This window comes from Hippoglossus stenolepis, chromosome 8, assembly GCF_022539355.2.
Source record: "Hippoglossus stenolepis isolate QCI-W04-F060 chromosome 8, HSTE1.2, whole genome shotgun sequence".
Taxonomy (NCBI): Eukaryota; Metazoa; Chordata; class Actinopteri; order Pleuronectiformes; family Pleuronectidae; genus Hippoglossus; species Hippoglossus stenolepis.
The window spans coordinates 10,779,214-10,805,134 of record NC_061490.1 but is presented as its reverse complement, the minus strand read 5'-3'; the positions used below and the strand labels follow the sequence as shown (position 1 = coordinate 10,805,134).

At 39.1% G+C, this 25,921-nt stretch overlaps 1 protein-coding gene across 1 annotated transcript; it reads right to left on the bottom strand.

Annotated features, from left to right (window-relative positions):
- Positions 1 to 847: 847 nt before the first annotated feature.
- LOC118114119 (lysophosphatidylcholine acyltransferase 1) lies at positions 848 to 22,462 on the bottom strand. Its single transcript, XM_035164367.2, has 14 exons — positions 21,947 to 22,462; positions 15,734 to 15,873; positions 14,234 to 14,448; positions 11,243 to 11,355; positions 10,721 to 10,781; positions 10,383 to 10,441; positions 9,910 to 9,944; positions 9,056 to 9,110; positions 8,662 to 8,744; positions 7,000 to 7,125; positions 6,347 to 6,500; positions 5,894 to 5,992; positions 5,315 to 5,456; positions 848 to 5,107 (listed from the first exon to the last, which is right to left on the bottom strand). Exons 1-14 carry the CDS (start codon positions 22,067 to 22,069, stop codon positions 4,884 to 4,886), a joined length of 1,629 nt encoding a protein of 542 aa, XP_035020258.1. The 5' UTR covers positions 22,070 to 22,462; the 3' UTR covers positions 848 to 4,883.
- Between the last annotated feature and the right edge of the window lie 3,459 nt (positions 22,463 to 25,921).

The window sequence follows — 25,921 nt, the reverse complement described above, 5'->3', positions numbered from 1 at the left end:
AGTCCTATGGAACTGCGTTTACACACGATTTCATGTCAAAATGGCTGCCGTGAAAAAGTTGAATTGATCCTATAAACCACAAACATGAACATGCATACTTACACAAGGCATCAGGTGATGACTTAAAGTCTGGGATCCATGAATGTTCCTGCTAAATAACGTGCAAATCCTCCAGCGGCTGCTGAGAAATTGGAGAAGTGACCAGTGACCAGCTGACGGCCCTTGAGGAAAAGCCAAAGGATCACTGACATTGTAAGGATCCATCCTCTGGCTCCCAGGAATGTTTGTATACAAATTTCAGGACAAACCGAGCAAACAGTTGTTGACATCTTCGGCTCTGGACTGTCGAGGCCCCGAGAAGAGACGGGGAGTATTTCTAGTCATTCATCAGACAAGCAACCAAATCACACTACACCTTGAGTGAAAGAAAACTTTGATAATGGCAAAGTCAATTTACCAATTAAGAGTCAAGACATTTCTTTTAAAATGCATTAACAGTTCATTCCACTAATATGGACAACATGAATTTCTTGGTAGTACAATTTTCTTGAATTGCATTACAGCTGTCTGAAAAATGTCTTGTATGAATGTTAGGTTACCTCAGGGACTGCATGATCATGCATCTTTCTCCCTCACGAGGGCGCCATTTATGCAATGAGCTGGCACATGAGGAAAGAAAGTAATTTGGTTACTGCCTAGTGTGAGGTGCATTTTAGTGCTTCATTTTCTTGTACTGTTGTGGTGTGACTCCTCATACAACACTTGCACATCTACACACTCTAGCTCTACATCACGCGACTAGACACACACACACACATTATAAACCACCATTAAGACAGTGACACAATTTGTGCGTTAATTTTTCTTTTTTTAATTCAATCCAAGAGTCACATTTACAAGTTATATCATAGCAGTCCTGAACAGACAAATTCAAAGTAGCTTGCAGTAATGACTCTTCATCATCAAAATGCATTAATAAAATAAAACCTGTAGAGTATAGAAAAAGACAGGAAGTAAAGCTACAGAGAAAAGATGAGTTCAGTTTCTCGGTCCGCACACAGAGAGCCATCAGAAAGACACCATCGCTCGGTCAGAGTACACAAGTCTTTCGTCTTAGGCTCACTGCAGGACAAACTGTGGTGAGCAGGCAGCAGTAGCATAAATACAAGTTTATCTCTCGCAGGTTTACATTTTCCTCAGCAAGTAGAAACTGAGATTCTCCTCTACTGAGGTATTTGAAATAAAGGGAAGTAAAACAAGTGTGAACTGAAATGGACCCAGTATTTTCATACAACCCTAGTGCAGAATCATTTGAAAATATTTAATATATAAATGTATATTTGACTTGCCCATGAAGTGTGACATCAACCTTTAGACCTTTAAATGGCGTTTTCTGTTTAAATAAAAATAAATTACAAAACTGCATGAGGGGGGTTTACTGTGGCTCAGTACATTTCAGGATTAAAATATCGATTCATATCATTGTGTCATGTGTCATAACTCACAATCAGAATTCCCCTACCTATGTACAAAAAACAGCGGGATTTCCCCATACATGGTGAATTGTACATTTAACATCCTGTTGTAAAAATCACATCACTCTGGAGTACATTAAATACTTAATCCATTCCACGGTGCAAATTATTTGTGGTCGTTTAAATCTGTACGATATTGAGTTCTGTACGTATAAGAGGTCGTTTTCAAGCTACAGACTTTCCACAATCCTGAAACAAAGCAGTCGGTCTAGAAGGTGTTTTAAAGTAACTCAACCCTTATATACAGTAAAATTAAATGTGGAAGATAGGGCAGCTTCTGTTATTTGGGATCCCTAATTTTCTCTATGCTCCCATTGCAAATATATGAATCCCAAACTATAAGAGGAGTGAGATACGATATTATAACCTATGCTTTACGGCAATGTGACTTTTCTTTAAAAAAAAATATAAAGAAAACAATCTAAAGTGCAAGCACAAATACAGAGAGTTTAAAAGGACAACGTAGAACTAAAGGATTGTGATAGAACATATCAAATGTTAGTTCTCGAGTGCGTACAGTCTGGAGTGTTTGTGCTGTGCGGCCCGTCATGTGGCGGCAGACATTACCTCAAGGCCTGACACGCTGAACACACTCACCCTTTGCTTAGTTCAACCTGCACGCCTTAAAAGTAACAAACAAAGGGAAATGAGACAGGATAAAAAAAAATGTACATTTGAAAACCGTGTTAGGAAAATGTCCACTGGAGATCAGCGCTTTGAGTAGCTTCTGATTGTGACAGGATTGTCTATACATTCTGTTTTTTTTTAGCATAAAAATTCTATAGATTCAAGGCTATCGGTTTCCATATGAAATCTGCATTTTGTTTTTAAGCAGTCAACTCAGCAATAATAGTAATAATATAACAACAATAAAACTTTACACTGTGTAGGAGGAATACAGCACAAAACAATTGCAGTATTATACAAAGAAAAAAAAAAAAAACATGTGGCTCAATTTTCACCATCAATACAATCTGCAGAGGAGAGAAGATCACAGATCTCTGTCATGGCAGTGAAAATAAAAATCATTCATATACGTATATCAAAAATTCACAAAATGTCCTGCATTTGGAATATTCAAAATACATATCAGAACTCTTCAAAATCAAACGTCTGGAGAAGGCTTAAGAGATGTGAAATATTGCTTCACTAAAAGCCATAACAGGGAAACGTGTACAGCACACATGGTCATGAATGTGAGGGGAATGTGATGCTCACCGACAAAGTCACTGATTTAAAAAAGAAAAACTTAAATTCATTCATTGCCAGTGAGCTAAATTTTATAGATCACAACTAAAACTGTTTGCAAAACTATTTTAACTTGCTCAGGAGAAGTATTCCCTTTAACAAACCATTTTCCTATAAAACATGATATAAAGCACGATACGTACATTTCTAAATAAATTGCAGCGTCATCTACATTTCATTTTGTGTGTTTTCCTATAGTTTTAGGTTTATTTTGTTTGTTTCCAGAGACAATAAGGCAAAAAAACAGCCGATTATTAAACTCTTGGATGATTGGAATAAGCATTACTGTAATGACACTTTGTCACTTGATTGTAATTTCAGATTAGGTTTCTTGTATTAAAATCAGACAAAAAGGACGACGAGTACTGGACAATGTAAAAATGTCACAGGAGAATTGCTTCTTCCCAGTATGAGTTCCCAGTTACTTTAATTTAAAATCAATAATATAAAGACTATTAGCTACTAATGAACAGTTCTACTTTTTGCCTAATTCAAAAATAAATTGGTTATCTTAAATATTCCTTCATGTTAATTCAACCAGAAATCATAGGACCACCAGTTATATAATTATAAATACATTTTATAGCCAGAGTATGCATGTCAGTTTAGTGAGAAGTTATTAAAGTCATTAAATTATATTTGTGACAAATGTGTTCATGCCAATACCGCCATCATTTAAAAAAAATGTTAAAAAATGAGGCATAAATATTAGCACAGATGGATATTTCCAGACTGGTCCCTACAATGTGATTAAACAGCAAAGATGCTTGTTTCACTTTCAAAACAAGCATCAGTTAGTGAAGAACATGCACATCTGAAATATCGTAAATTTACACGTGACAAAGGGGCCAATGTTTAGTGATAATATGCTGGAACATTGGACATTTCAGACAGACTGAGGAATCATATGCTGTGAAGAGTGGAGGACTCACTTGAAGTTATAGCAGTGTAATGCAGAAAACGGAAAAAGTATGACCTTGCCTTTGGAAAACCAAACTTAACCACCCAACAGAATGTGCTTTCAATGGTCACACGTTGTGAATCTTTTCCTTTAAAGCCATTACACCACTGACTGAAAGAAAAGGACATTTACAGGTGACATCAAATCACCCAATACATTTTTGGTCCACATTGTGTAATTTAAAAAAATAAAAGACACTTGAATCTGCCGCCCTGATAGAGAAAACATCAGGGATGTTTATGTGGATGAGGAATGACTGGGCAGAAGAGTACTGATGTCATAAGAAAAAAAACATGCACGTAACTCAGTGAGCATCAAAAATGATGACATCATACAAGTTTAAATTTTCATTTTTGTCACTGAACCCTGAGCTAAATCAAATATATAATTATATGTATATATATGTTTATACATATATATATCAGGCTCATAGCAATTATGACCATCAATTCTTAGAGACCTGAGTTCACCTCAAATGTGACAACTAAAGCTTAACGCTTGTAGTGGTCCAACAATGGTCACTGGTACCCTCGGGCCTCCCACCATAAGATAAATAATCCTCAATACTGCTCAAAATAACATGAGCCCATGCATTCTGCACCCGCAAAAGGCAGCTACCATTAAAGAAAAGAAACCGTCCGAAGTTACAAATAAAATGAGAATCGAACACTGATTTCACTTGAAGTCAGTTCACTTCACTCTCTGGGGCTCGATTTTTTTTCTTGCCTCCCTCTTGTTAAAAACATGCACAGTCAGTACTATGTTGGAGGGAGAAGAAAAAAAGAAACATTTGTCCCAGGAAGTGCTTTCCCTTCACGTATTCAATCATTTTATCAGAAACAACCAGTGTTTGGCATTTTGACGATTCTTGCTATGAAAAAAAAAAATAATAATAATAAGGAATTTATAACAAAATAAACTGTTGCCAGGCAGAAAATAACCTCAGAAAAACTTCATGGATACAATATTAATAAAAAAGGGTAAGGTAACCTTCATCATTTGTGTCGTCATGGTTACTGAAATGTAGTCCCTTACTGTTCAAACAAGTTAGTAACATGTAACCAACAACCTTTTTCCCCTTATAAACATCCTCTCACCAGGAGAGGAGTACGTTTTCTCCCACTACAATTTAAACCTTTTCAGTTGTGTTTCTTGAGGAGTCCGTCTATTGTGTCGTTGTGGGTAAAATCGGGGCAGATACCGTTAGAAGTTTTGGTGGTGGCAGTGCCTCGCAGGTTAAGGGAAGACAGGCTGGGCTTTATTTGGTGACCGTGGCAGGGGCCGCTGTAAAGTCCTGTGTTTTCTGTGTGCAGGTACTCCTCAGCAAAGTCTGGGTGCTGCTCCAAGAAGCATCTGAACTTGTCTGTGAAAAGACCACAAGAGGGCACCAGAGACAAAGAAAAACAACATATAAAAAAAGTGACCAGGTGGTTGAATCTACTGCCTCGAGACAGAAAAGATGACAACTGCTTTGATGACAAACCCAATTTTGGGACAAAGATTCACTCAAGAAATATTTAGGTCAATCAATAAACAAGGGATGGTTTTATTACTTGATTTGTTCTCTTACCAAATGTAATCTTCCCTGTGTCCTCAGAGTCGATGGCAGCAAAGAGGCGCGACACGCTGAGGTGAGTCACTCCTAAAGCTGTCTTCAGTACAACTGCCAACTCCATCTCTGTGATGGCACCGTCCTCCTCTGCCTCAAACATCTGGAGAAGATTAAAACGGGGAGAAGTGCAGAAGTCATCTCTTTGACGTTACCTCGTGGCTTGTCACTCTGACAGGGTTGTGAGATTACATGCCAGGGAAATCAGTCTTTAAACGGATTGCCCCTTCGTCTAAAATAACACCGGCTATACATAAATAATGAATCTGTTCTCAGAGGCATTGTGAGCACTAAGGTCAAAGAACTTGCTTAAGAATTATACAAAGCAATTCAAGTCGAAACATGGAAGTGACTCAAACTTGAGCAATTTTGATTTTCAAGCAACCACAACAGATCGGCTGCAATGATAAACTCTGCTTGCAAAATTTGAGACAACAACACAATGTGGCATTTTAAGGTAGCAAATGTCACATTGACCCCGAGCGAGCACAGGAAATGATATTCTGCCGGGCGATTAGAGAAGCTTCAAACAGGACAAACCTTGAAGGCTAATTTCATCGTTTCCAGAGTTTTGGCAGGTCTGCATACGACAGATAAGGCTATCACATACTCTCTGATATCCATGCAGTTATCTTCATGCTGGAAAACAGAGAGAGAACAACACGTTATGAAGGATGAAGACAGAGCATGTGAAAAAGACCACTACACAGAGCAATAAAACAATCAGGGTTTATGTACTACGATGCAAATGTATCCCCCCCAGTGACACAAACAAGGTGCTGTGATCAGTGTTATGAATGCATTTTGTATTAAACCCACTTTCTCGGCTAAGCAGCGTTTTCACAGCACTTTGTCAACTGCCAGGAGTTGTATCATGCCCAGAGGTAAAAAACATATTGCTAACACCACACGTTATAATTTATTTAATACTGGCTACCGAGGAGGACTGGGGTTCTATCGAGATGAACAGTAAAAAATGTCCTCAATCTTTACCTCATCAAAAAGAGCAAACATGTCTCGCAGCATGTCTGAAACTGGCACGTCGAGGAACTGAGCAAAGTCATCCAAGTCCAGCTTCTGCCCCTCCAGCTTCCTGGCTCTGTTCCCATACTCCTGCAGAACCTTCTCGATGTTCCGTGGTTTAAGCCTGGACGAGTGAGGGGAGGAGAAGTTATGTTAATGAATAACTTTGGAGAAAAACAAATAAAATGACACAGTAAGAGCAGAAAAGGCTACAACATCTATTTAACCAGTATTTTGTTGGGCTGCATTATTTTCAATGGTCCATCTATTTACATTTTTCCCACCCCTGTTTCCCCCCCATGCATTGGTCCTCCTCACTGCCACCTCCACCATCACACCAAAGAGGGAGTGGACGGTCATTTACCAAGAAACTGTACGTGAGTGGAGATAACAGTATCCCCCTCCAGATCCCATCCTGTGCCTGGCAGCTCACCATTTACTGGAAATCCCTAGGGGCCAGGGGACATGGATCCCTAAAGGCCCCCCCACCCACAGATACCACTGACAGAAACTTAGTCTGGATGCCCACAGTGTGCTGTGAGTATTTTAGCCGTCTCACCCTTGTGCCCCTCACTTAGTTCCCACCGATGGGTGCATCCCATTGGAAGGTTTGAGTGACTCACCCCAGTCTCCTGACGAGCTTGGCAAACTCCAGCAGACAGGTGTCGACTGGCAGTCGGAGCTGGCCCTCTGCCATGGCCAGCTGGCAGTCTTCAAATGAATAGTCTGTGATGGGTACACCCAGGGCTCTGGGCAGAGAACAGAGGAGACAATAAATAATCACTGTGTGCAAAACCATGAACATTTTGCTTAAGGCTGATATAACAACATTGATGTTTAGAAAAATATATACATATTTTGTATGCATCAAGTTTAGAATTCCAGGCTCACAGCAGTGAAGCACAGTGTGTGGGGGTGTACGAGAGAACAGGTTGTTAGTGTAGCCTTTAAAGAAAGCACTGCATAAAGGAGTTGGCATAAAAGTAAGGAAGGTGCTGTGTTATCATAATTATGTGAATCATGATTAAGGTGTCATACTCAAAGCAGGATAATATTTATAAACTTGTGCATGTGGTTGAGGGCCTTCATAACCACAGTTCAGACCGAGGCTGTGCAGAGGTGGACCTGTTCTCACTTGCTCTGTGAGAAAGAGGAATTGAACTTGTCTTTGTCCTTTCGAACTGCTGAGACCGACAAAAGTAACTTACAATATACAACAAAACCCACCACACTAAAATGCCATTTTAACATTTTAGTCAAAGCCCGAGAAAAAAGCAGACAATTAATTTGAAAAATGTGAGGGTTTATTGAATATTATGAAAGGTCCATGTTAACAAACCAAATAACAAAAGTCAATAGTAGTTGTCTCTCTTTTTCTGCTTTACCAGCTCTTGCATGATTTTTTTGTTTACGATCATTGTCACGCTGAAAAGTCATCTTTTCTTTCAGTACACAAATAATATTTATAACGTCATGTATAAATGTCATCTCCGCTACACCTTTTGTGCTCATGAAACCACATTAACCCAATCGGGTTAAAAAAATGCTGGACTCGGCTGTAACAAATCTATTTTTGTTTCACTCAACCACACAAAGTGCCAACATTCATCAGTCTTCTCCTCAAGTTTTATGCAGTAAAAAGTAATGTTTGCATTCTTGAACGGCGACTTCATGCAATGTCCTTGACACTGAGTAGTCAGTGAAACACCGGTTTTCACAGATAATCGTTACGTCAAGACAGAAGCACTTACGCATGCGTTTTTCACTGCAGAGTCAGGTTTTTGAGGTTTGAGGTTTTTTGAGGACAGCTGCTGGGGCTTCTGTAACTGGTAGTATGGCTCTTCTTATACCGTCGCCCCCGTTTTTAATGATATCTCCTAACCAGGTTTCTTATTTGTTTAGACATAGAAACGGGCTATTCACAAGTATTCTTACCTTGTTCATTCAAGTGGCCTTAATAGCTAATCACCAGCATGTTCACTTCTTTTATACTGAGGTTGTATTTTGGGAACTGTATTTTCAACGATGTCTTTGCAACCAGTTTGTTTTAAATTTGAAACAAAATAAAAGATCCACTTGTCAGAATAATATACTTATTGTAAAATGGAACCATTTTGAGTCCTCATTTACTAATATTGATATGATTGTACACAGATTTTTTTTATACTGCATTACTTGCTTTGTTGTTTATTGGATGTCAATAAATAATTAAAAATGCAACAAGTTTTCTTTTATCTATTTAAAAGATGTACTGCCAACATAATGACACAACACATTCAACTTACTTTGCCATGATGCGTCTCACATTGATAGCAAACAGAGCAGGGTTCTTCTTTTCCTCCTCTGAGGGTGTGTAGATGGGAAGGAACTGTGGAGTGAGAAGTTTATAATTATTAAACTTTATATATTATTAAAAGTCTATTTATATTATATTGACTCAAGAATTTTTAATAAAAAATTCACAAACAGAACTGATGGAAAATAGAACACTGCAGAGTTTAGATAAAAGGAAGGGACATGCATATACATAACAATATCTTTAAGAAACAAATAGAATAGAATGAATGTCTGGCATCTTTTATTAATTTGGAATTCATTGCAGAGGTCATCATGGGAAAACAGGACATGATCTATATTATTGTTGATGCATACAGTATGGAGAAACAACGTGATGCTTACCTCAATCACAAACTCGTTGTGCAGCTGGCAGAGGGTCAGCCACAGAATTTCAAACCTGGATAATAAAAAGACACAAACAACAATAAACACAAGGAGCCTAAAACAGGGTCCATGTCTAACAGGGCAAATTATTTCACAGTTGAGAACCTGCTTTTCTCGGCCCACATTAAAAAGGTTGACACCACAAGAAAACTCCTCATAGTAAAAAAAGGTTTTCTTTTATTTTTCTAAATTAAACAGTTTGATCACTGCCAAACTTTACAGGTACCAATTTTCTAGTAGATGCCTTTCAACATTTTACATGGATCTGGACACACACCTGCAGGTGTTTTTAAATGTTTCAGTTCAGCCTTGAACAAAGAACAAGATGTTATGAAGCTCAATTACTGTCAGAGCCAATCTAATCGTGTGGATACATAAATGTGTTCTTACTATTAACCTTTTTTTGTGTCATGCTTGGATTGAAAGGTAATGTTATATTGTGTGGTCACAAGTGTTACGCCGGGGCCACACTGGTTGCGGTTGCGCCATGTAATGACTGCACAGTGGTTCTGCTGCGTGTCGCGGTTGTCTGTTGTTTACACTGGCAGCTACTGCCATCGCTATGTGGTGTATAGTTCTGTTAAACTGAGCTGAGAAGACAGCCAACAGCTTCCAGAGAGGCACCATAAAGACGGAGGCCGAATCAACTGACTTAGTAATGTGAGAACACAACAGAGATAAAGAAGAAATACGATGTTTCTCTTTCAATTTGAGAAAAGTACAAAATGAACACATGTATTTTTTTCTATCATAAAACAATCTGATAAACACCACATGTGAACTACAAATATGAAAAGAAATTGTGGACTCACGCTGCAGGTCCTTGCCATGTCCATGTGATTGTGTCCTGCAAAAGCACATAATGTCAATACAATAAACAGAATGGAATATAAATGTATTTATTTATTTATGTAACATTTATACAAAGGGTATTGGAGTAATGCTTCACATTAACTGCAGCTGTCCTTGGACTAAATGAAAGGCGACACTACGCATATTTGTGGACCAATAACCAGATTACTGTGCAATCAGGTTCAGGCAGAAAATCAGTTGGTCATAAAATGGGTTGCATTAAGTTCCTGCAACTTGAACAGGGTAATTTAATGCTTTCCTAATAAAAACCTTACATGATTATTTCTATAATTATTGCCATGGGCTAAACTATCAGCGTCATACATGTTATTTTAACTATTTGCATAAAAATATGTTAATATGATTTTTCTACATATAATAGAAATATGCAATTATTAAGGTGTGTTAGCAAAATGTACTGAAGCAATCTTACCAGTTTATTAGGGTAACGAATCACCACAGGCTGCACTGGTAGAGCTGGGATGAAAGCCCCTATGAGAGAAATAATGTTTCAATTTAACATGACTGCATAAAAAAATAAACTGGGTTGAGAACACCGCACAAAATAGAAAATTAATTTTGTAAATGTTGAATAAAAATCACATTTCTGTTTCGTACCAATTTTTAAATTTGTATATTCAAGGACTTTGCCTTGTGGAAAGTTAAAGGTTACTTAATTTTTAATTTTCACATCACATTCAACAGAAACAGCCGGCTTCAAAAGAGGAGAAGACAGTTCAATGAGGACAGAAGGGATCGCAGAGGAGCTACCTGGCTTAAAGGTGATTAAACAGGATCTATTGGTGCATGTTCCCTCTGGAAAGATCATTATCTGTTGGAAAGAGAGGGCAAGAGGTTATAGATTGGAAAATACAGTTTGGACAGCATGTTGTATCTATAGTTTTATTAATTAGCAAAATAATGCAAGTCACAGTAAGTAAGATGAGCAATTAGTCCAACACTGTTGTCAATAATGCTGGATTGGAATGGTCTTTCAGCAGCGTCATCATTAGAATGAAAACTGCAGTTTGTGTTGAAGCCCTGGTTTTGTATGTATTAAACTGCCATTTTAGAATTGTGTTTACATTTTGCTGTGATAAAAAGTCGCCAATAACCTTTGGTTTTTATTTGCTGCCATAGAGTCAATAAACTAGAGTTAGTGTTTATTACATCATTTCTGGCTGCTCTTCATTAATAGTGCTTCAATGAAAATGATCTGCTGACTGTTAAATCTCAGGTGCTGTGTTACGATGATTTGGTAATCTGGCAGCTGTGGGACTTGCGTTCACGTACCTGAGGCCATTCCCCTCCTGAGTGAGCTCTGCGTTTGATCTCCTCCACAGTCTTCTTTCTGGAGTCCTGGTCGGACCGTGATACAAACACTGGCCTGATGAACTTGATCAAAGCTAGAAGCAAAAATCAAAGAGAGAATAGAGACAATATAAATGTACAAAGAAATATCCTTCCACAGCTTCTTTTCATTATCTGTATCGACTACATGTCGTGCTTTGGTTGAACACAACAAGAACCCAGTAAGACCTTTCCACGCGTTATGTAAATGTCACAGCCGAATAGGATCAAACTAAAATATCTCTGCACTAAATAATAAGATTATAAGTGTTGAATAATCTGATGAATTCTGTTGCACAAACAATTCAGTGTGTTGACTAGAAATGGAATCCTCTTGTTTACAGCAGCCACCACTCTAATGGCATCGCTTAACAAAACACTTAAATCCTAATCAATCTAACAGAGTTGCACAGGGGGGAAGTGTGGAAGAATGTAGCTGTGCTGAATGTGACATTCATATAACAGCAAAGCACTGCTAAATACAAATCTTGTTACCTATGAGAAACTACCATTGATAAAAGGCACAAAAGTGTCCATTAATGTTTACTGATCTGTATCACAGCATTACAGAGTTTATGTGCCTTGCTAACCAGCCATTAGATTCTTCACGCTGAGAGTGGAAGCAGCCAACCTAACCTTATATATGGAAAATAAAATAATCAAAACTGTCTTTTTTGGAAGCTACATTCTTCTGTATTAAGACATGGTCATATGCTCCCTTAATGCTGGTTGCATGATGACTCTCACATGTTTATCAAAAAAGTCTGTCCCTCTTCTTATAAGAGGCTAGGAATGAGGATGGGGTAATTTCAGCGACATCCTACCCAATCCTGTGAGGACTTTAGACGAACAAAACAGTAGCGCCAGAGTTCCAAACTGCAGACTGACACACACACACACACACACACACACACACACACACACACACACACACACACACACACACACACACACACACACACACACACACACACACACACACACACACACACACACACACACACACACACACACACACACACACACACACACCTTGCCAATTTCTTTTCCCACAGCACAGCCACTTGTTAGTGTCAGACTGAGAAACTCCTCAGATGTAATGCAATGACGAAAAAGTTGATGAATTATTAAAAGAGCACTCGGCTCAATGATATTTGCATAGTGTATAATCTGCAGGGCAAACATTGAGAGCGCCTCTTCTCTAGCGATGCGAGACCCATTAGCTTAGCTGAACCACAAAGGAAAATGTACAATGAAATGAAAAAGGAACCGCAAACAGAAAGACTGTGTTTAAGTACATTAGATTACGTTTGCAGGCGTCTGTAGATACTGAAGACATGTATTGTGCATCCCATTTTAAGACAGAGAAGAATTATCAAAACCAAATTTACTGGAAGCCCTCTGACTGGGAGAGGAAAGAAGAAAAAGAATGAGGGAGAAAAAGTTCAGGAGAGCGAGGATAACACAAGATGAAGAAAGAAGTGGGTGAGACCATGAAGAAGGAGAAACGGATTCCAACTCTGAGCTGTCTGCCTATACGAAGGGATTAGGGCTCGAGCAAGTGGCCTGAGAGACACTACACACGTCACAGTGGCTGATCAGCTCTTAATGCTTATTCTGGATTGCACTTGTTTGGCCAGGCCTGGAACCTGCTTCTGCAAAGCCAAAGGACTAGTCAAGCTAACTAAAACACAGACATTATCATGTGGCAGACATACCAGAATAATCCTATACACTAAAATGAATCCTGCAACAAAATATGGTTTTTTTATGGTGACTGCATGTTGCTGAGAAAAATATCAGTTTGTCAATGTGCAAATGTGTTCAAATTCGGCTGCAGTGACTTGGCAAGATTCACTAAGGCTGGAGGTAGAAAAGTGGCTCATTACTGACTTATAGGGGTGGGAATCTCTAGGCACCTCGATTCAATACCCATTCAGAGGGCTAATATTCGATTATACAACTATTATCGATGCATCAATGAATCTTATTTCTATAAATGATTTCTTTTTTTGGATCACTGCTTGACTTCTAGAGGTCTGCATAGCCTGATTTTTATTAGCCTGGTTTACTAGCCTGATTTGCTTAAAAAGTATTTTAGACTGTTACTGTTATTACAAGTGTTCTGTAATTTACAATATAAAAAATCTGATTACAACAGTGGTTAGTGCTCTCCACATTGATTTGACATTCATTCAGTTTAGACTTGTGTGTTGCATCTTTAGCCTTTACTGTGTCAGGTGGCCCCACCTGGCCCCTTGGCAGCATCGCCTCGCATTACTCTGCTGGTCAACAAGAGATTCTGCTCCAACAGGTGGATGAGGTGGTTGAGATACCCTTAAATCTAAAGCTTATTATATAGCCATAGCATTCATTGTTTTAGGGATGCAGTGAGTTACTGTTTTTCCTTTCCTTGCATGAGTGAGATCGAAAAAACAGACAAAAACATTTGATTTGTTTTCTTTCTGAAACAATGTCATGTAGATCACATCTAACACCATTACAGAACTGTAAGCACAAGACAATCCCAAAATTTTACAGAATTAAATTGCTGAGACAGAACTGAAAACTGACTTGTGCTTCCACAACAGGTAGGTGTACGTGCATTTTTGTGTGTGAAAACATTTCCTGTTCTGGGCAATTCCCTCTTATTTACTGATACAACGGCAACATCACAGAGAATTGTTGTGTCCTGCCCTTTAAAAAGTGCCTTTGCCTGCCTCAGAGCACATTACAGCATAAGGCACGTACTGTACTGAGTAACCAACATAGGTAATACGTTTTCCTAAGGATAGAGATGCTGGATTGTGGTCCAATAGAAACTGTAATGTTGCCAAGAAGAATCAGATCAGATCTTTTTTTCCAGATTTGATTCATATATCTGTTCCCTCTCTTTGCAATAAAGGTTATTGTCATAGAGGTAGTGTTACTTACTGCCCCAGAGAGGTATATCCTTGCTCTCTGCCTTCATGACAATCGAGGCCATCGTCATGGTGACGGGGATGGCATCAAAGTAAGATGAGTGGGGTGCCAGGGTGAGGATGGGTGCCTCTGCTGGCAACGCCTTTTGCCCTTTCACAGTAATCCAATGGAAACCTCCCGCAAACCACATGACCCGCATGATGATCTTCAGAATTATGTCCACCAGTCTGGAAAGAAGATCATACATGATATGTAATTTCATTTAAAAAAAGGCTGTAGACACATTATACTGATATAATATACTTTTCTAAAATAGAAGTCAATAAGCTTTAATGACAAATACTGCATAATAGAAGAGATGCATATTTCCAATGACAGGGTTGAGTAGAGTTAAAGTTATGAATTAATGCAGAAAATAAATATGGTTTGTGTGCCGTGAAAAGAGAGATAACACCAAGAAATAAGACCTTAACCCCCTGTTAGGCACATCTCCACAATGTGTAGGACCTGACATTAGTGCCATTTAGCCCATCGAGTCTTTGTTCTGCCTTTGCCCTGCCTTGAGAGACTGGCGAGAGCTCGAAACTGATGTCATCTAGACCAAGCAAGAGTCTAACCAGGGTCTTAAATTTAATAAGATGAAAGCTTAACATCATTAAAAAAAAAGCTTTTTAAATCAGCAAGGCACAATGCACCATAATTAAATAAGACCGAAATACAAGATTAGAAAACAAAACAAAACTCGAGCAATAGTTGCCAGTTGGTGTCGTTAAGATGCTCAAACACAAAAACACATTAGTAACTATCCCTCTATATGCTGAATCATGGTATGATGATGTCGGTTGCTACCCACCTGTGGCGTTTTCTGCATTTTACTGACTTGTGCTTTCTCTACTCTGCTTGACCCTTACTCAGTTTAAAATTTTTTTTAAAAAAATCTATATTTGCCATAACCACACGTTTGAAATACTACTATTGTCTACACCCAAGTCTCCATTGAAAATATGACACCGTTCACCTTCCTATTCATAAATCTTCCAGGTTGTATTTTTAGACAGCTGCTGTGTGCTTCCCTGCACAGCCCATTACACAATCAGAGTAAGGAGCACAAGGCAGAGGGTCAAACAGTACAATTATCAAAGCTCAAGGATGAATCAGAATCAAAGGAGACAGCTAACAAATCATTATCAGATTTCTCATTTTTTGTTTGACTCAAAACAAGATCTTTTTAATTTGGACCTTTTTCTCAAATATCATAGCTGCAGTCAGAAGTTACTAGTAGCAACAATTCTTCTAGTTTTAAATCAAGCATCAAACTAATTCTAATCAAAAAAATTTAAAACCTGACAATACAGTTCTTCTATCGTGCTGAAAGCAGCACTGGTGCTTGTTTTGCGTGTATCATAGCATTCTATTGTTGCTGGTGTCAAGTCCCAAGAATCTCTCCAAGGCAAATGTCCCAATATGGATAGAACTGTAGTGTTTCATGCAATATACATATGAAGCACTCACCTCCTCCAGAGGCACTGGGGTTCAACGACTGTCTCTGAGCGCCCAACTGAGGCCAGGAAGGCAAAAGGCCAAGCCAGCAGCATCATGAATGCAGCTATGAGGAGACGGATGGGGAATAGTGTGACTGTCATCAATGCAATCTGTAAGAAATTGAAGAAATGAGAAAAAATTGTTAGAGAAATAGATCCACATCGATACAATTGTTGTCACTCATCACAACAGTTTTCCTTTAAAAAATGATTCAAGATACAAACTGTGCCGGAAAAAGAAATCACTGCACCATTCACTCATTCAACAGCAAAAAAGATGCTCAAAATAGTAGGCAGTGAATTGAGATTTTGGATACACACTTATCAGCATGTTGCATCATCAGTAACAACTGTTAAATCACACTTAATCACACACAATCAACTATAATTTGTTTGCATCTGTACAGTGCTGAGCATTGCATTGTGTGATCGAAAGCAGTAAGTATGCCACGGACACAATGGAACTGCTTTCGTTCCACTGAGGAGTTTTTGAGGATTGAAGGTTAATGGAGAACAGTGTGCAGTAAATGAGGAGGGATTTTGGAGACAGTTTCAGTTTCACTTTAGTCCATGCAGTATATCCTCTAAGATGTGTTGGTCATGGTTTGGGGCCGTGGCAATTCACTGAAAATGGTAAATGGTCCATTTATATAGCACTTTTCTATTCTTGATGACCATTCAAAGTGCTTTGAAGTACAGTTTTCTGCCGTTCACACACTCATTCATACTGTGAATCTATGGGCAGCACTTTTTTCTATGAGGGGCAATTCTCTTGCCCAAGGAAACTTCAGCCGAGAGCACAGTAGATATTCAGCATTATCTATTGGATAAGAACTGTTGTAAAGACAAAAAATGCTGCATATAGTTCAACTTCCAGGATCTAATGAAGCTGAACTTAACTTTTTCCCTTATATATATGTGTCCAATACACTACACAAGGACAATAGATCTGCAGCATGGCCTCTGCACACAACTACCAGCAACAGCTTAGCAATACAAAACACCAGCAACACTACATGATGAGCTGTGTGTCTTACATGTAATAGACAATTTAAAGAAATTACAGTGACACCCAGCCTTCGTGCATACGGTACTTCACAAACATACACATGTAAATGTTACATACAAGACATGGTGTTTGTTCTTGAAGGCTCTGACAAAACCTGGAGCTTCACTGTTTGAGTTAAATGGTGGCTGTTTACTTAAGCTCTTTTTATGACTCTCTGATAACACTGCTTATCTTATGTCAATATTTGCCTTGATAACAACCACTACAAATGAGTATGAAGTCTCTTATCCAGAGACAGTTCTTGTCTGGTGGTATTGTAAATTGACATCAATCAACTGAAGATTTGCCTGTTAAACTACTGACACAGAATGAGCACCAAAATAATTTCTGTCTTGGTTGTCAAGTAAACCCGAAACATAACCGTGACCATACTTATATTATGTGGTTTTTAGGACATTATGCACCAATACTACCACTTCACATTACACATCACATTAGTTTCAGTTCTCTGTTTATAGACATGCAAACTGTTTACTTTACAAAGATTCTTACATGAATTATGTGCTTCAAGAAAAGAACAAACACTGCAAGTAGTCAAGAATTTTTTTTACTATAAAAAGGTCTTGCTAGAAATGTTTGAGAGCCACTGGATAATGCATTTGTTAAAAGATTTATTCAGACCCAAAGCATGAGAATGCATGAATGTCACTTAGAATTTAAATACAGCCAATGCTACAAAAAGCAGAGAGGTTACTTAGAAGTTACACTGACTTCAGGCGTTCAGGGCCGGCTTTATGTTGTGGAATACCATTTGCATGCGTTTCCGGTTGTTATAAACTGTGTCTATATGTGCTGTCAGTGACAAACACACAACCATGGTTACAGATCAGGCTTCATTTCAGGGTTTACCTTGTTGACCAACTGCTCACTGCAAGTAGACGCATGTATGAGCTTCCTCTTCCCAAAGTGCACATGTTGCACACTTGAAAGCAATTTCCTTGAAAGATGCAGCGATGCATTTAGTTTCTCAAACTCATCAAGGTTTCTCTCTGTGTGAGTTGGACATGCAGAACAATTTATTACTCAAATTATTACGCTAAAATGTGCAAGTACACATCATAGAGAAACTATGTAACTGTCAAAGCAGGAAACATCCTGAGTTACTTCAGGTATTCAGTAAGAATAGGAAAACTAAAATATATCTATGAGTTAAAAAACTTGTAAGATGGAAGAACACAGTGAAATAGAAACGGGAAAAGCAATTTTATAGTGGAGACCTTATTGGCTTTACTTCAACCACACCCTCTGGGCTTAATGGAAAGCAATACTTCACGTTACTGACACCTGACATTTTAAACCTAGGGCTTTAAACTGAGAAAACATTACCTTCTAAATCCATTCGATGATAATGTAACTACTCATGTAATCAAAAGCGCAAATAGACAGAAATACTGATCTATATAGTGTGGGAACAATCTATTGACTCTGACAGGATCAAAACAGATTTAGGTCTTTGTTGGATTTCCCCAATCAATCACACAGGAATATAAATTAGGCTTGTCAAAGCTAAGCTGGCAACTACATTTACTTTAACGTTTGAGGCTTTCAGTCTGACACCACAACAACAGTCTTAAGAGTTTGTGGCTGTTTTGGGACTGAAATGTTTTCACATACTCTCAAATCTCAAAAGAACACAGCAAAATGATTTCATGTAAGGGCTATGCCAACCTCTGTCGATCCATTAATTAGCTCATCAAAGTGCAAAACTGCGAGCAAATCTTTATGTGGATTCAAAGGTCAGGATACTGAATTACAGTAGAGCCTGCTAATGAGCATCTGCAAGTCACCACACTCAAACCAACGTTTCAGGCGATTGACTAATGTGGCTATTAGTCCGAAATTGCCATGTTATTAACTACGTCCCCTTTTCTTAACAGCTGTTCCTTTTGATAAAACCGAGAATCATAGATTTCAAAAAGAACCTAACAGACTCTCGCACTGTGAACCACGATGCCAATTCGACTTTTTACAAAAAGAAGTGCTTCATTAGCTCCTGCATTTATATGCAATGGTCTTATGGTCCTTATTTGTCAAAATACAATTATGAGACACTCATATGTGTTTGTGGCCAACCATTGCAACACAAAAAATAGGTTTCATTATAGTGAGGGTGACACCAGAAAAACAAACAATTCAATACAAACAATTCAAAATGAGTACTCATACATCATCCATTTAGTCTGTCACCTACAACCTGTGGCATTTTATCTACAATGAAAATCAAATATTGCCCAGAGAATTCTTGAGATTGTGTATCACTTGCAGGTTGCTGTTCTTTCAGCTTCTGTCCAGTTCATAATAAACCAGCTCCATGGGGTTCAAGTCTGGAGACTGAGCTGCTCTTCCATCATCTGGATCTTTCCTTCTCATGTTTTGCCTTGTTATGTTGCTGTAGGTTGATCCTCTGACCATCAGCTCTCACTTGTCTTTTTCTCACCATTCTAACAACAACATACAGCACTACTTCCTGCAGTACAGTATTGTCTTAATAAACCAACAGATGGTGTAGTAACAGTTTGTTCCAACATTGCCTTTTGTATAGACAGTTGTTGGGGAACCTGTAAGAATTGTTTGCACTAACTTTCAAGGCTACATTTACCTCCATTGCAGCAGGAAAGTTGCAACTAATTTCTTAATCCCTGAAAAATGTATTTCTAATCATGCAGGAATTTTCATGAACAACTTGTATTGTTTAAAATTCAATAGAAATTACTAGAAATTGGGTATCATAATACTTTTGACTCACAGTGTCATTCAATACTCATTTCAACCTGAAACTGATTCTGTGGGTTTGTCAATGTATTGTCTGGTCAGGTCACACACAAAAGTATCATGTTTTGCTCTAGTTCTCTGGGTTTCAGTTCAGATTGCATCGTCCTCATGGATGTGAAAGCAAGACCAGCGCAACATGCTGAAAACAGCTGTTCCCAGTAACATCCGAACTACTAGGAAACCATGTTCCATCATTCCATGACCCAGTTTTTGTTCAGCACTTACTGTTTACAAGAAACGGGTTTTAAGTGCCCAGCTACCGTGACGTCCTTAATGTAATGTTAAAACACATGTCGTTTGTGTCCTGAAAAAGCTTTGTTGCCAAGAAGATGCCAACTAAATGTGATCCTATGTTAAAGTGAGGGAGTCGCATGCGATATCTACTTTTGGCCCAGCTGTCAAAACGTTCTGCAAATTATAATATGCACATATATTCTCATGGTAAAACAAACAAGCAGCATGTGATTAGTCTAAAGAAATAAGGTGCATTTAATGTTCTGTTTGTAGAGTTATGTTATACTTAGGAGAGAACATACTTTCTCCTTCGCTTTGACCTAGCTAATGTTCTAATTTTTCAACCTCTCACAGAAAAGCAAAGAGGAAAGAAATGTGTGTGAACCTCCCCTAGGCACTATTCTTACTTGTAACAAGATCTCACACCTTGTATGCCAGGGCAGCGCCATTCATAAAATGAGGCTCGCCCAATATACTTTAGTGTTATTGGAAATACCTCACACCTGTGCCCCAGTTCCACACTGTTTACTAACTCTAACCCAGCAAATGCTCTATGTTCTAATCTTGAAGGTAACAGTTTTGTCATTCAACATGCTAAGAAATAAATATGCTCTACTGTTTTGTGCTTACAGGTAACAATGTAATCATGGTAATGGCATCAAGTCAGTACACTGCAACTTTGGGAAGCTGTGGAAGCTTTACGATTAAAAGGCAAACATGTCTTCACCTGTCTTATCCTGGAGCTGTGAGTGAGAGTTACGAGTTCACCAACAAGACACTCATATCAAATTGTTTTAGAACACAGGCTGACATTTTAAATACACTTGTGACATTTTTAACCTGGGGCGAATGAACTAAACACAATTGAACAAGATAAAATGTAGTATATGATGTTCAGCAGGGACAGGCACATCATCTGAATCCCTCCAAATGTATGGATCAGGATCTACTCGGTGTACGATTATTGCCAACTCCGGGCTCAGGATGATCACATACTCACTTCCTTAACCATTTAAGCTGTACTGAGATCATTTGAGGTGAACTTCAAGGGCCCACACGTCTTTCCAAACTGTGAGCAGTTACAGTTTTAAAGGAGGATATTGCGACACTCAGACGTATACAGGATGAGTTTAGAGTTGCATCATCTGCACATAATTCTACTCTCATTTTGTAATATTTGGAAAGAAAGACACGATTCTATCAATCAGACTACAGAGCCTTTAAGTTATCTGTATTTAATGTATGGGCAAGCTGCATTCAAATGGTATATATCCATAGTTTGTGACCAGCGAAGCTCAAAAACACAAGACCTGTGGCTTCAAGCTGGAGGTAGCCTGCAAGGGAACACCTCTTCCAGGGGAGCCTGAAAGCCCTAAATCTGATTATCAACAGCACTGACGGGTAACTGGGCAGCATGTCTGCAAAACTGTTCTGATTTGAATTCAATCAGGTGACTGGTCTGTTATGAACTTGAACAGCTGGAGGGGGGGGAAATCCATCCGAGCTGCAGATGAGGGGCAAATATGAACATGACTGTCAGTTTCCCCATCCCATTCTCCAGCCTGCACATCCACACGTGTTGGCCGCTGGCTGACTGGGACGACCCGATATTAGGCAACAGAGATAGGTGCGAATGCATAGGAAGCTAGAGGTCTGTGCCATTATTATAATAAATGCTAATTTCCCCGCAAAGACACGTGCTGTTGATGCACAATAACTATGGTAACAGCTAAAGAGCAACAAGCTAGGCCCATCCTGGTCAAGCGGCCGTGCTCAAATACCTGCATTTTAATCCAGGGGGGTTGTGACATGTTGAATTTCGCATTTTATTCACCCGCATGTGAAGCACACACCGCGGCTGCAGCCGAGCATCCATTTTTAAAACGTACAGCAGCACTTAGGGGGCTGCAGCGAGCAACATGTATGCAGCTAACGTTAGCAGGATGGCTAACTCTAGCAATCAGGAGGAGGAAGAAAAAAAAACCCTGCCAAGTTAACCTGCGGTGACAGCCTCCTCTGCACCGGGTGGCACCGGTGGCAACACGGCTCAACAAGCAGCTACAGCGGGGCAGCGTGCGGAGCAACATGTCCGCAGGCAACAACATTTACCTTCGCCTTCTCCAGGGGGCTGAATTTCAAGACGTGCACAAAAGGGTTCCTGAACGGCGGCGCCTGGTCCATCTTCTTCCCGTCTGCCTCCGTCGCGCATTGTCGGTGGCTCGGCAGCCTCATGCTGAAGACGAGGCGAGGCTGCGGATGGATTCCTCAGCGCTGGAAGAAACCTGTGGTTCCGTCAGGGAAGAGAGGGTCGTCTTCACGCTTTAAAAAAAAAAAAACGCAGTCTCCCCCCCCACTCCTCCTCCTCCTCCTCTTTATCTGCCTCACACCGCCTCGCTAATTGAGGTGGCAGCGCCGGGGTTATTAACGTTATCTTCCCTCCCCGGGCAGCATGGAGGGATAATGGTTAGCTCGAGGATTAGCTGGGGGTATTTGAAGTCGCCGTTGTCTCTGTGCCTCCCCGTGTGCAGGACGCCTTCCTCCCTCCGCGCACACACCGCGCTCCCAGTGTGTTAGCTCCGGAATGCTAGCCCGATGCTAGCGCAGCCACGATTCCTCCGCTCTGACAGGGGGCGCGTGCGCAGAGGACGCCAGGGTGTCTCTCGCGGTGTGATCGCAGTGATTTCACATCTGCACCAGATGTTTCTCAGTCTCCCACCTCACAGCACGTCTGTTGGGGTCAGCCCACCTCACAGTATTTTATTACTTTAATTACTTTAGTTCTATTTTTATTTTATACATCTATTTAAGTTTTTATATTCTATTTTATTTGCTTGTGCGGTTCTCTTTCTAAATATTTTAAAGAATGGTTAGAGGAAGCTTGTGACCAAAGAATTTCATTGCCAGCAACTGCTGTGTGTAATTTATGTGCACATCACATGTAAAGACTGGAAGTCTTAACATAACATCGCAGAATCAGAATCTGGGTTTATTGCCGAGTAGGTAAACATATACAAAGAATTTGCTGTGGTGTGTTTGTGCAAGCATGAATATAAAATATTAAAAATATCAAAACAGTATAGGAAATATTACAAATGCTAGAAACTAGGTAAAGAAAAGGAACAACAAAAAAAGGATATGTGCAATATGAGTGGTGTATGTTATTATCGTGGACTAAATATAATCAGGTACAAACCAGGTTTATCTAAACTATATGTTCGGAAAATGTTGTGACCGTTATTGCTTTTATTTTTAGGAAAGAAAAACTCACCCTATGTTGTAACCTTAACTGAACTATATATGCTTCACTACCTGTTCCTTGCAACCCTGGATTGTTATAATGAAGATGCGTATATCAGATTGTCTGACTGTACTGTATTTTGTAATTTATTTATTTAATTTTATCTTCATAGTGATATGGACTCACAAGTCTGAAATACAGCAATGGTTGGACTGTCCACTGACAAATATGCATAGTTTGCATAGCTCTTAAAATATCCACTAACTGCCTTCTAAGTTTGAACTCTGCTCTCTTTTTCTGTTTGGTATTGTTAAACATTACATGGATGACGTATCTCATGTTGTTTTTAAATGTGCCCTGCACCCTGATCTGTGTAAAGTGTATAATGGAAGTGGAATTGTAATTGTTCAAACATTTGTACATTTCTTTTATTCTCAGTTTGAATTAACCCACATTGTTGCAAATACTTGTGAGAAAAGTTAAGCAAGAACATAGTTGATCTTGATTAACTGTAGACGTCATAACAAGAGACCACTGCAACAGAGTATTGTATGTTGCTGAAACAGAGTGTGGATAAAAAGTGCTGAAATATAGCACATGTAGCTTCCTGTATTGCTGCCATTCATTTCAGGCAATGCTGTTCTTGTATTTCTTTGAGAAGTTGAAATGAACAAAGCATTTTAACCATGTGCTACATCTAATGGGTTCATGGAGGGGTAGAGTGCACAAATGCAAAGTAGACAAATGTAGAGAGACCTGCAGCTCCATGTATCTTTGTGCAACCAGCTGAAAGATTGGCACCATCTTTGATTACCGAGCACGCTCTCTGGATTAGATCTATTGTTTATTGATATTTTCATCAATATTCTGTCCGACTAATGATGTGTGTTCCAGCATGTAGGGCTGTTAATGTGAGGGTAGTACCATCCACTTTCCTGAGTATTATACCTACAGTACTATTAGCGGACTAGAACTGGTGTATTCATGTAGCATTAGAGTGGGAGCTGTGGGCTATAAGAGTTGGTCTATATTATTGGATGGCTAGATGAAAATGTACTATAAGGGCCACGAGAGCTGTTTGTCTTTTGCGTGGGTGTGTGCACGCACGCACACACGCGGCGCGCACACACAATCGAGTGGGTGTAACACTGAGTGCAGTTAGTTCTATGAAATGACTCATAACAGCTGGATTTGTCATGACATCATAGATATTATGTTCATAGATTATGTTTGTAGATGTTTTTCATGTAATTGCATGGAATTCTAAGTTGCATACTGAAGCTAGAAGTTAATAGCCAACATATTAAAATTAAGCAAAAAGGGTAAAATATATCCAGCTGTTTCATTTATTTCATTCCAGTGAAATCAAATGCATATGACTTGTGCTATTTATGATTTGCTTTAGCAAGGGTGAAGTTATGCCACTTTTTTTTTAATTACTGAATGATGACCCACATAAAATAAACTTCTAAATGAGAAGTGTGAGCACTTGACATTGATCTTTTGTATATATGTTTCACAGTAAAAATAAATATTGAGAGATTTTCTTTTAAAAGGAAGGTTAATACTTATTACTCTACAGATGTATCATTAATCATTTTCGTTCTCATATGGAGGCCTGATATGTTTTTCGTTTCGTTTGCATTTAGTTTTGAGCCTGGTCTCAGTTTCGTGAATGATTATGTGCTTCCATCTAGTGGTACAAGTCTCACAGTACAACCAGAGGAGCTGTACTTGAGTGATGGAAAGCTCCGCCCTCTCGATCACACAGAATGCTCACACACACACACGTGAACACACACTTTAGTTCTCATGGATCATTCAAAGCAAGTTCCAGTATATTTTCACCCACTCCTTAAGAAGAGCTGGAGAGTAATTATCGTCCATTTATAATACTCAAACCCTTTCACTTGTGAAGGAGGTACAGCCTCCTTTTGAGCAGCCATGGTCAGTATGGACTTGAATGAGAATAATAACTAATATGTTTTATTGCACAATAGAGATGGATTGGAAGTTTATCATTTAAACAAACATACTGCATTTATGGTGCATAATTATTGGCTGATTTCCATCCTCAACACAGAACAAATATTGCATTGACCAAGTAGTGTGGAATAGAATGATTGAGAAAATTCAGAAAGCTACAGAACAACATCCGGCAAAAGCTGCAATTCTGTTATAGATATATGTGCCAGCAAAAATTCACCAGTCTTTGATTTGGATGTACCATTAATGTCATCAGTGACCTCTTTGTCACTATTGCTTCATTGTTTTAAAGAACTCTTGTTCTCTATCATAATATCCTATGCCCTATTGATTCTTTTAAACCATGCCAAGGGGTGTAAAAGGAAAGTGTGAGTGTGTCTGTGTGCGTGTGTTTGTGAGGGGGGGTATGTGAGAGTATGTGAGTATGTAGGGTATGTGAGCGCAGTAGTTTAGTTTCACATTTATTTCAGACCAAAGCTGTCACGTGGTCAGTTTTGAAAAAAATCTGAGCAATAACCTCTTGGAGAGAAATGTTCTTTGGAAACAAAAGGAACATATTGTTGAGTAAGACAAAAGCATCATTCACCTGCACCACAGTGTTTATAAGCTGAATTGTGCACGCACAGCACTTCACCATTCGCAAACCAATTGACTGCACTACATGTTCATATAGGTACTCAAGCATAGTATGAAAAAAGTGTTGTATTTTGGAGGCTTTATTCATCACACTTGAATTCTCTTTGTTCTCACGGCAATCATGTTTTGCTTACGTTTTTGTAATTGCAACCATGTCAAGATCAACTAGTCAAACACACACATGTGCACAAATGTGGCTTGCATACTTTGCGGGCAGAGACACA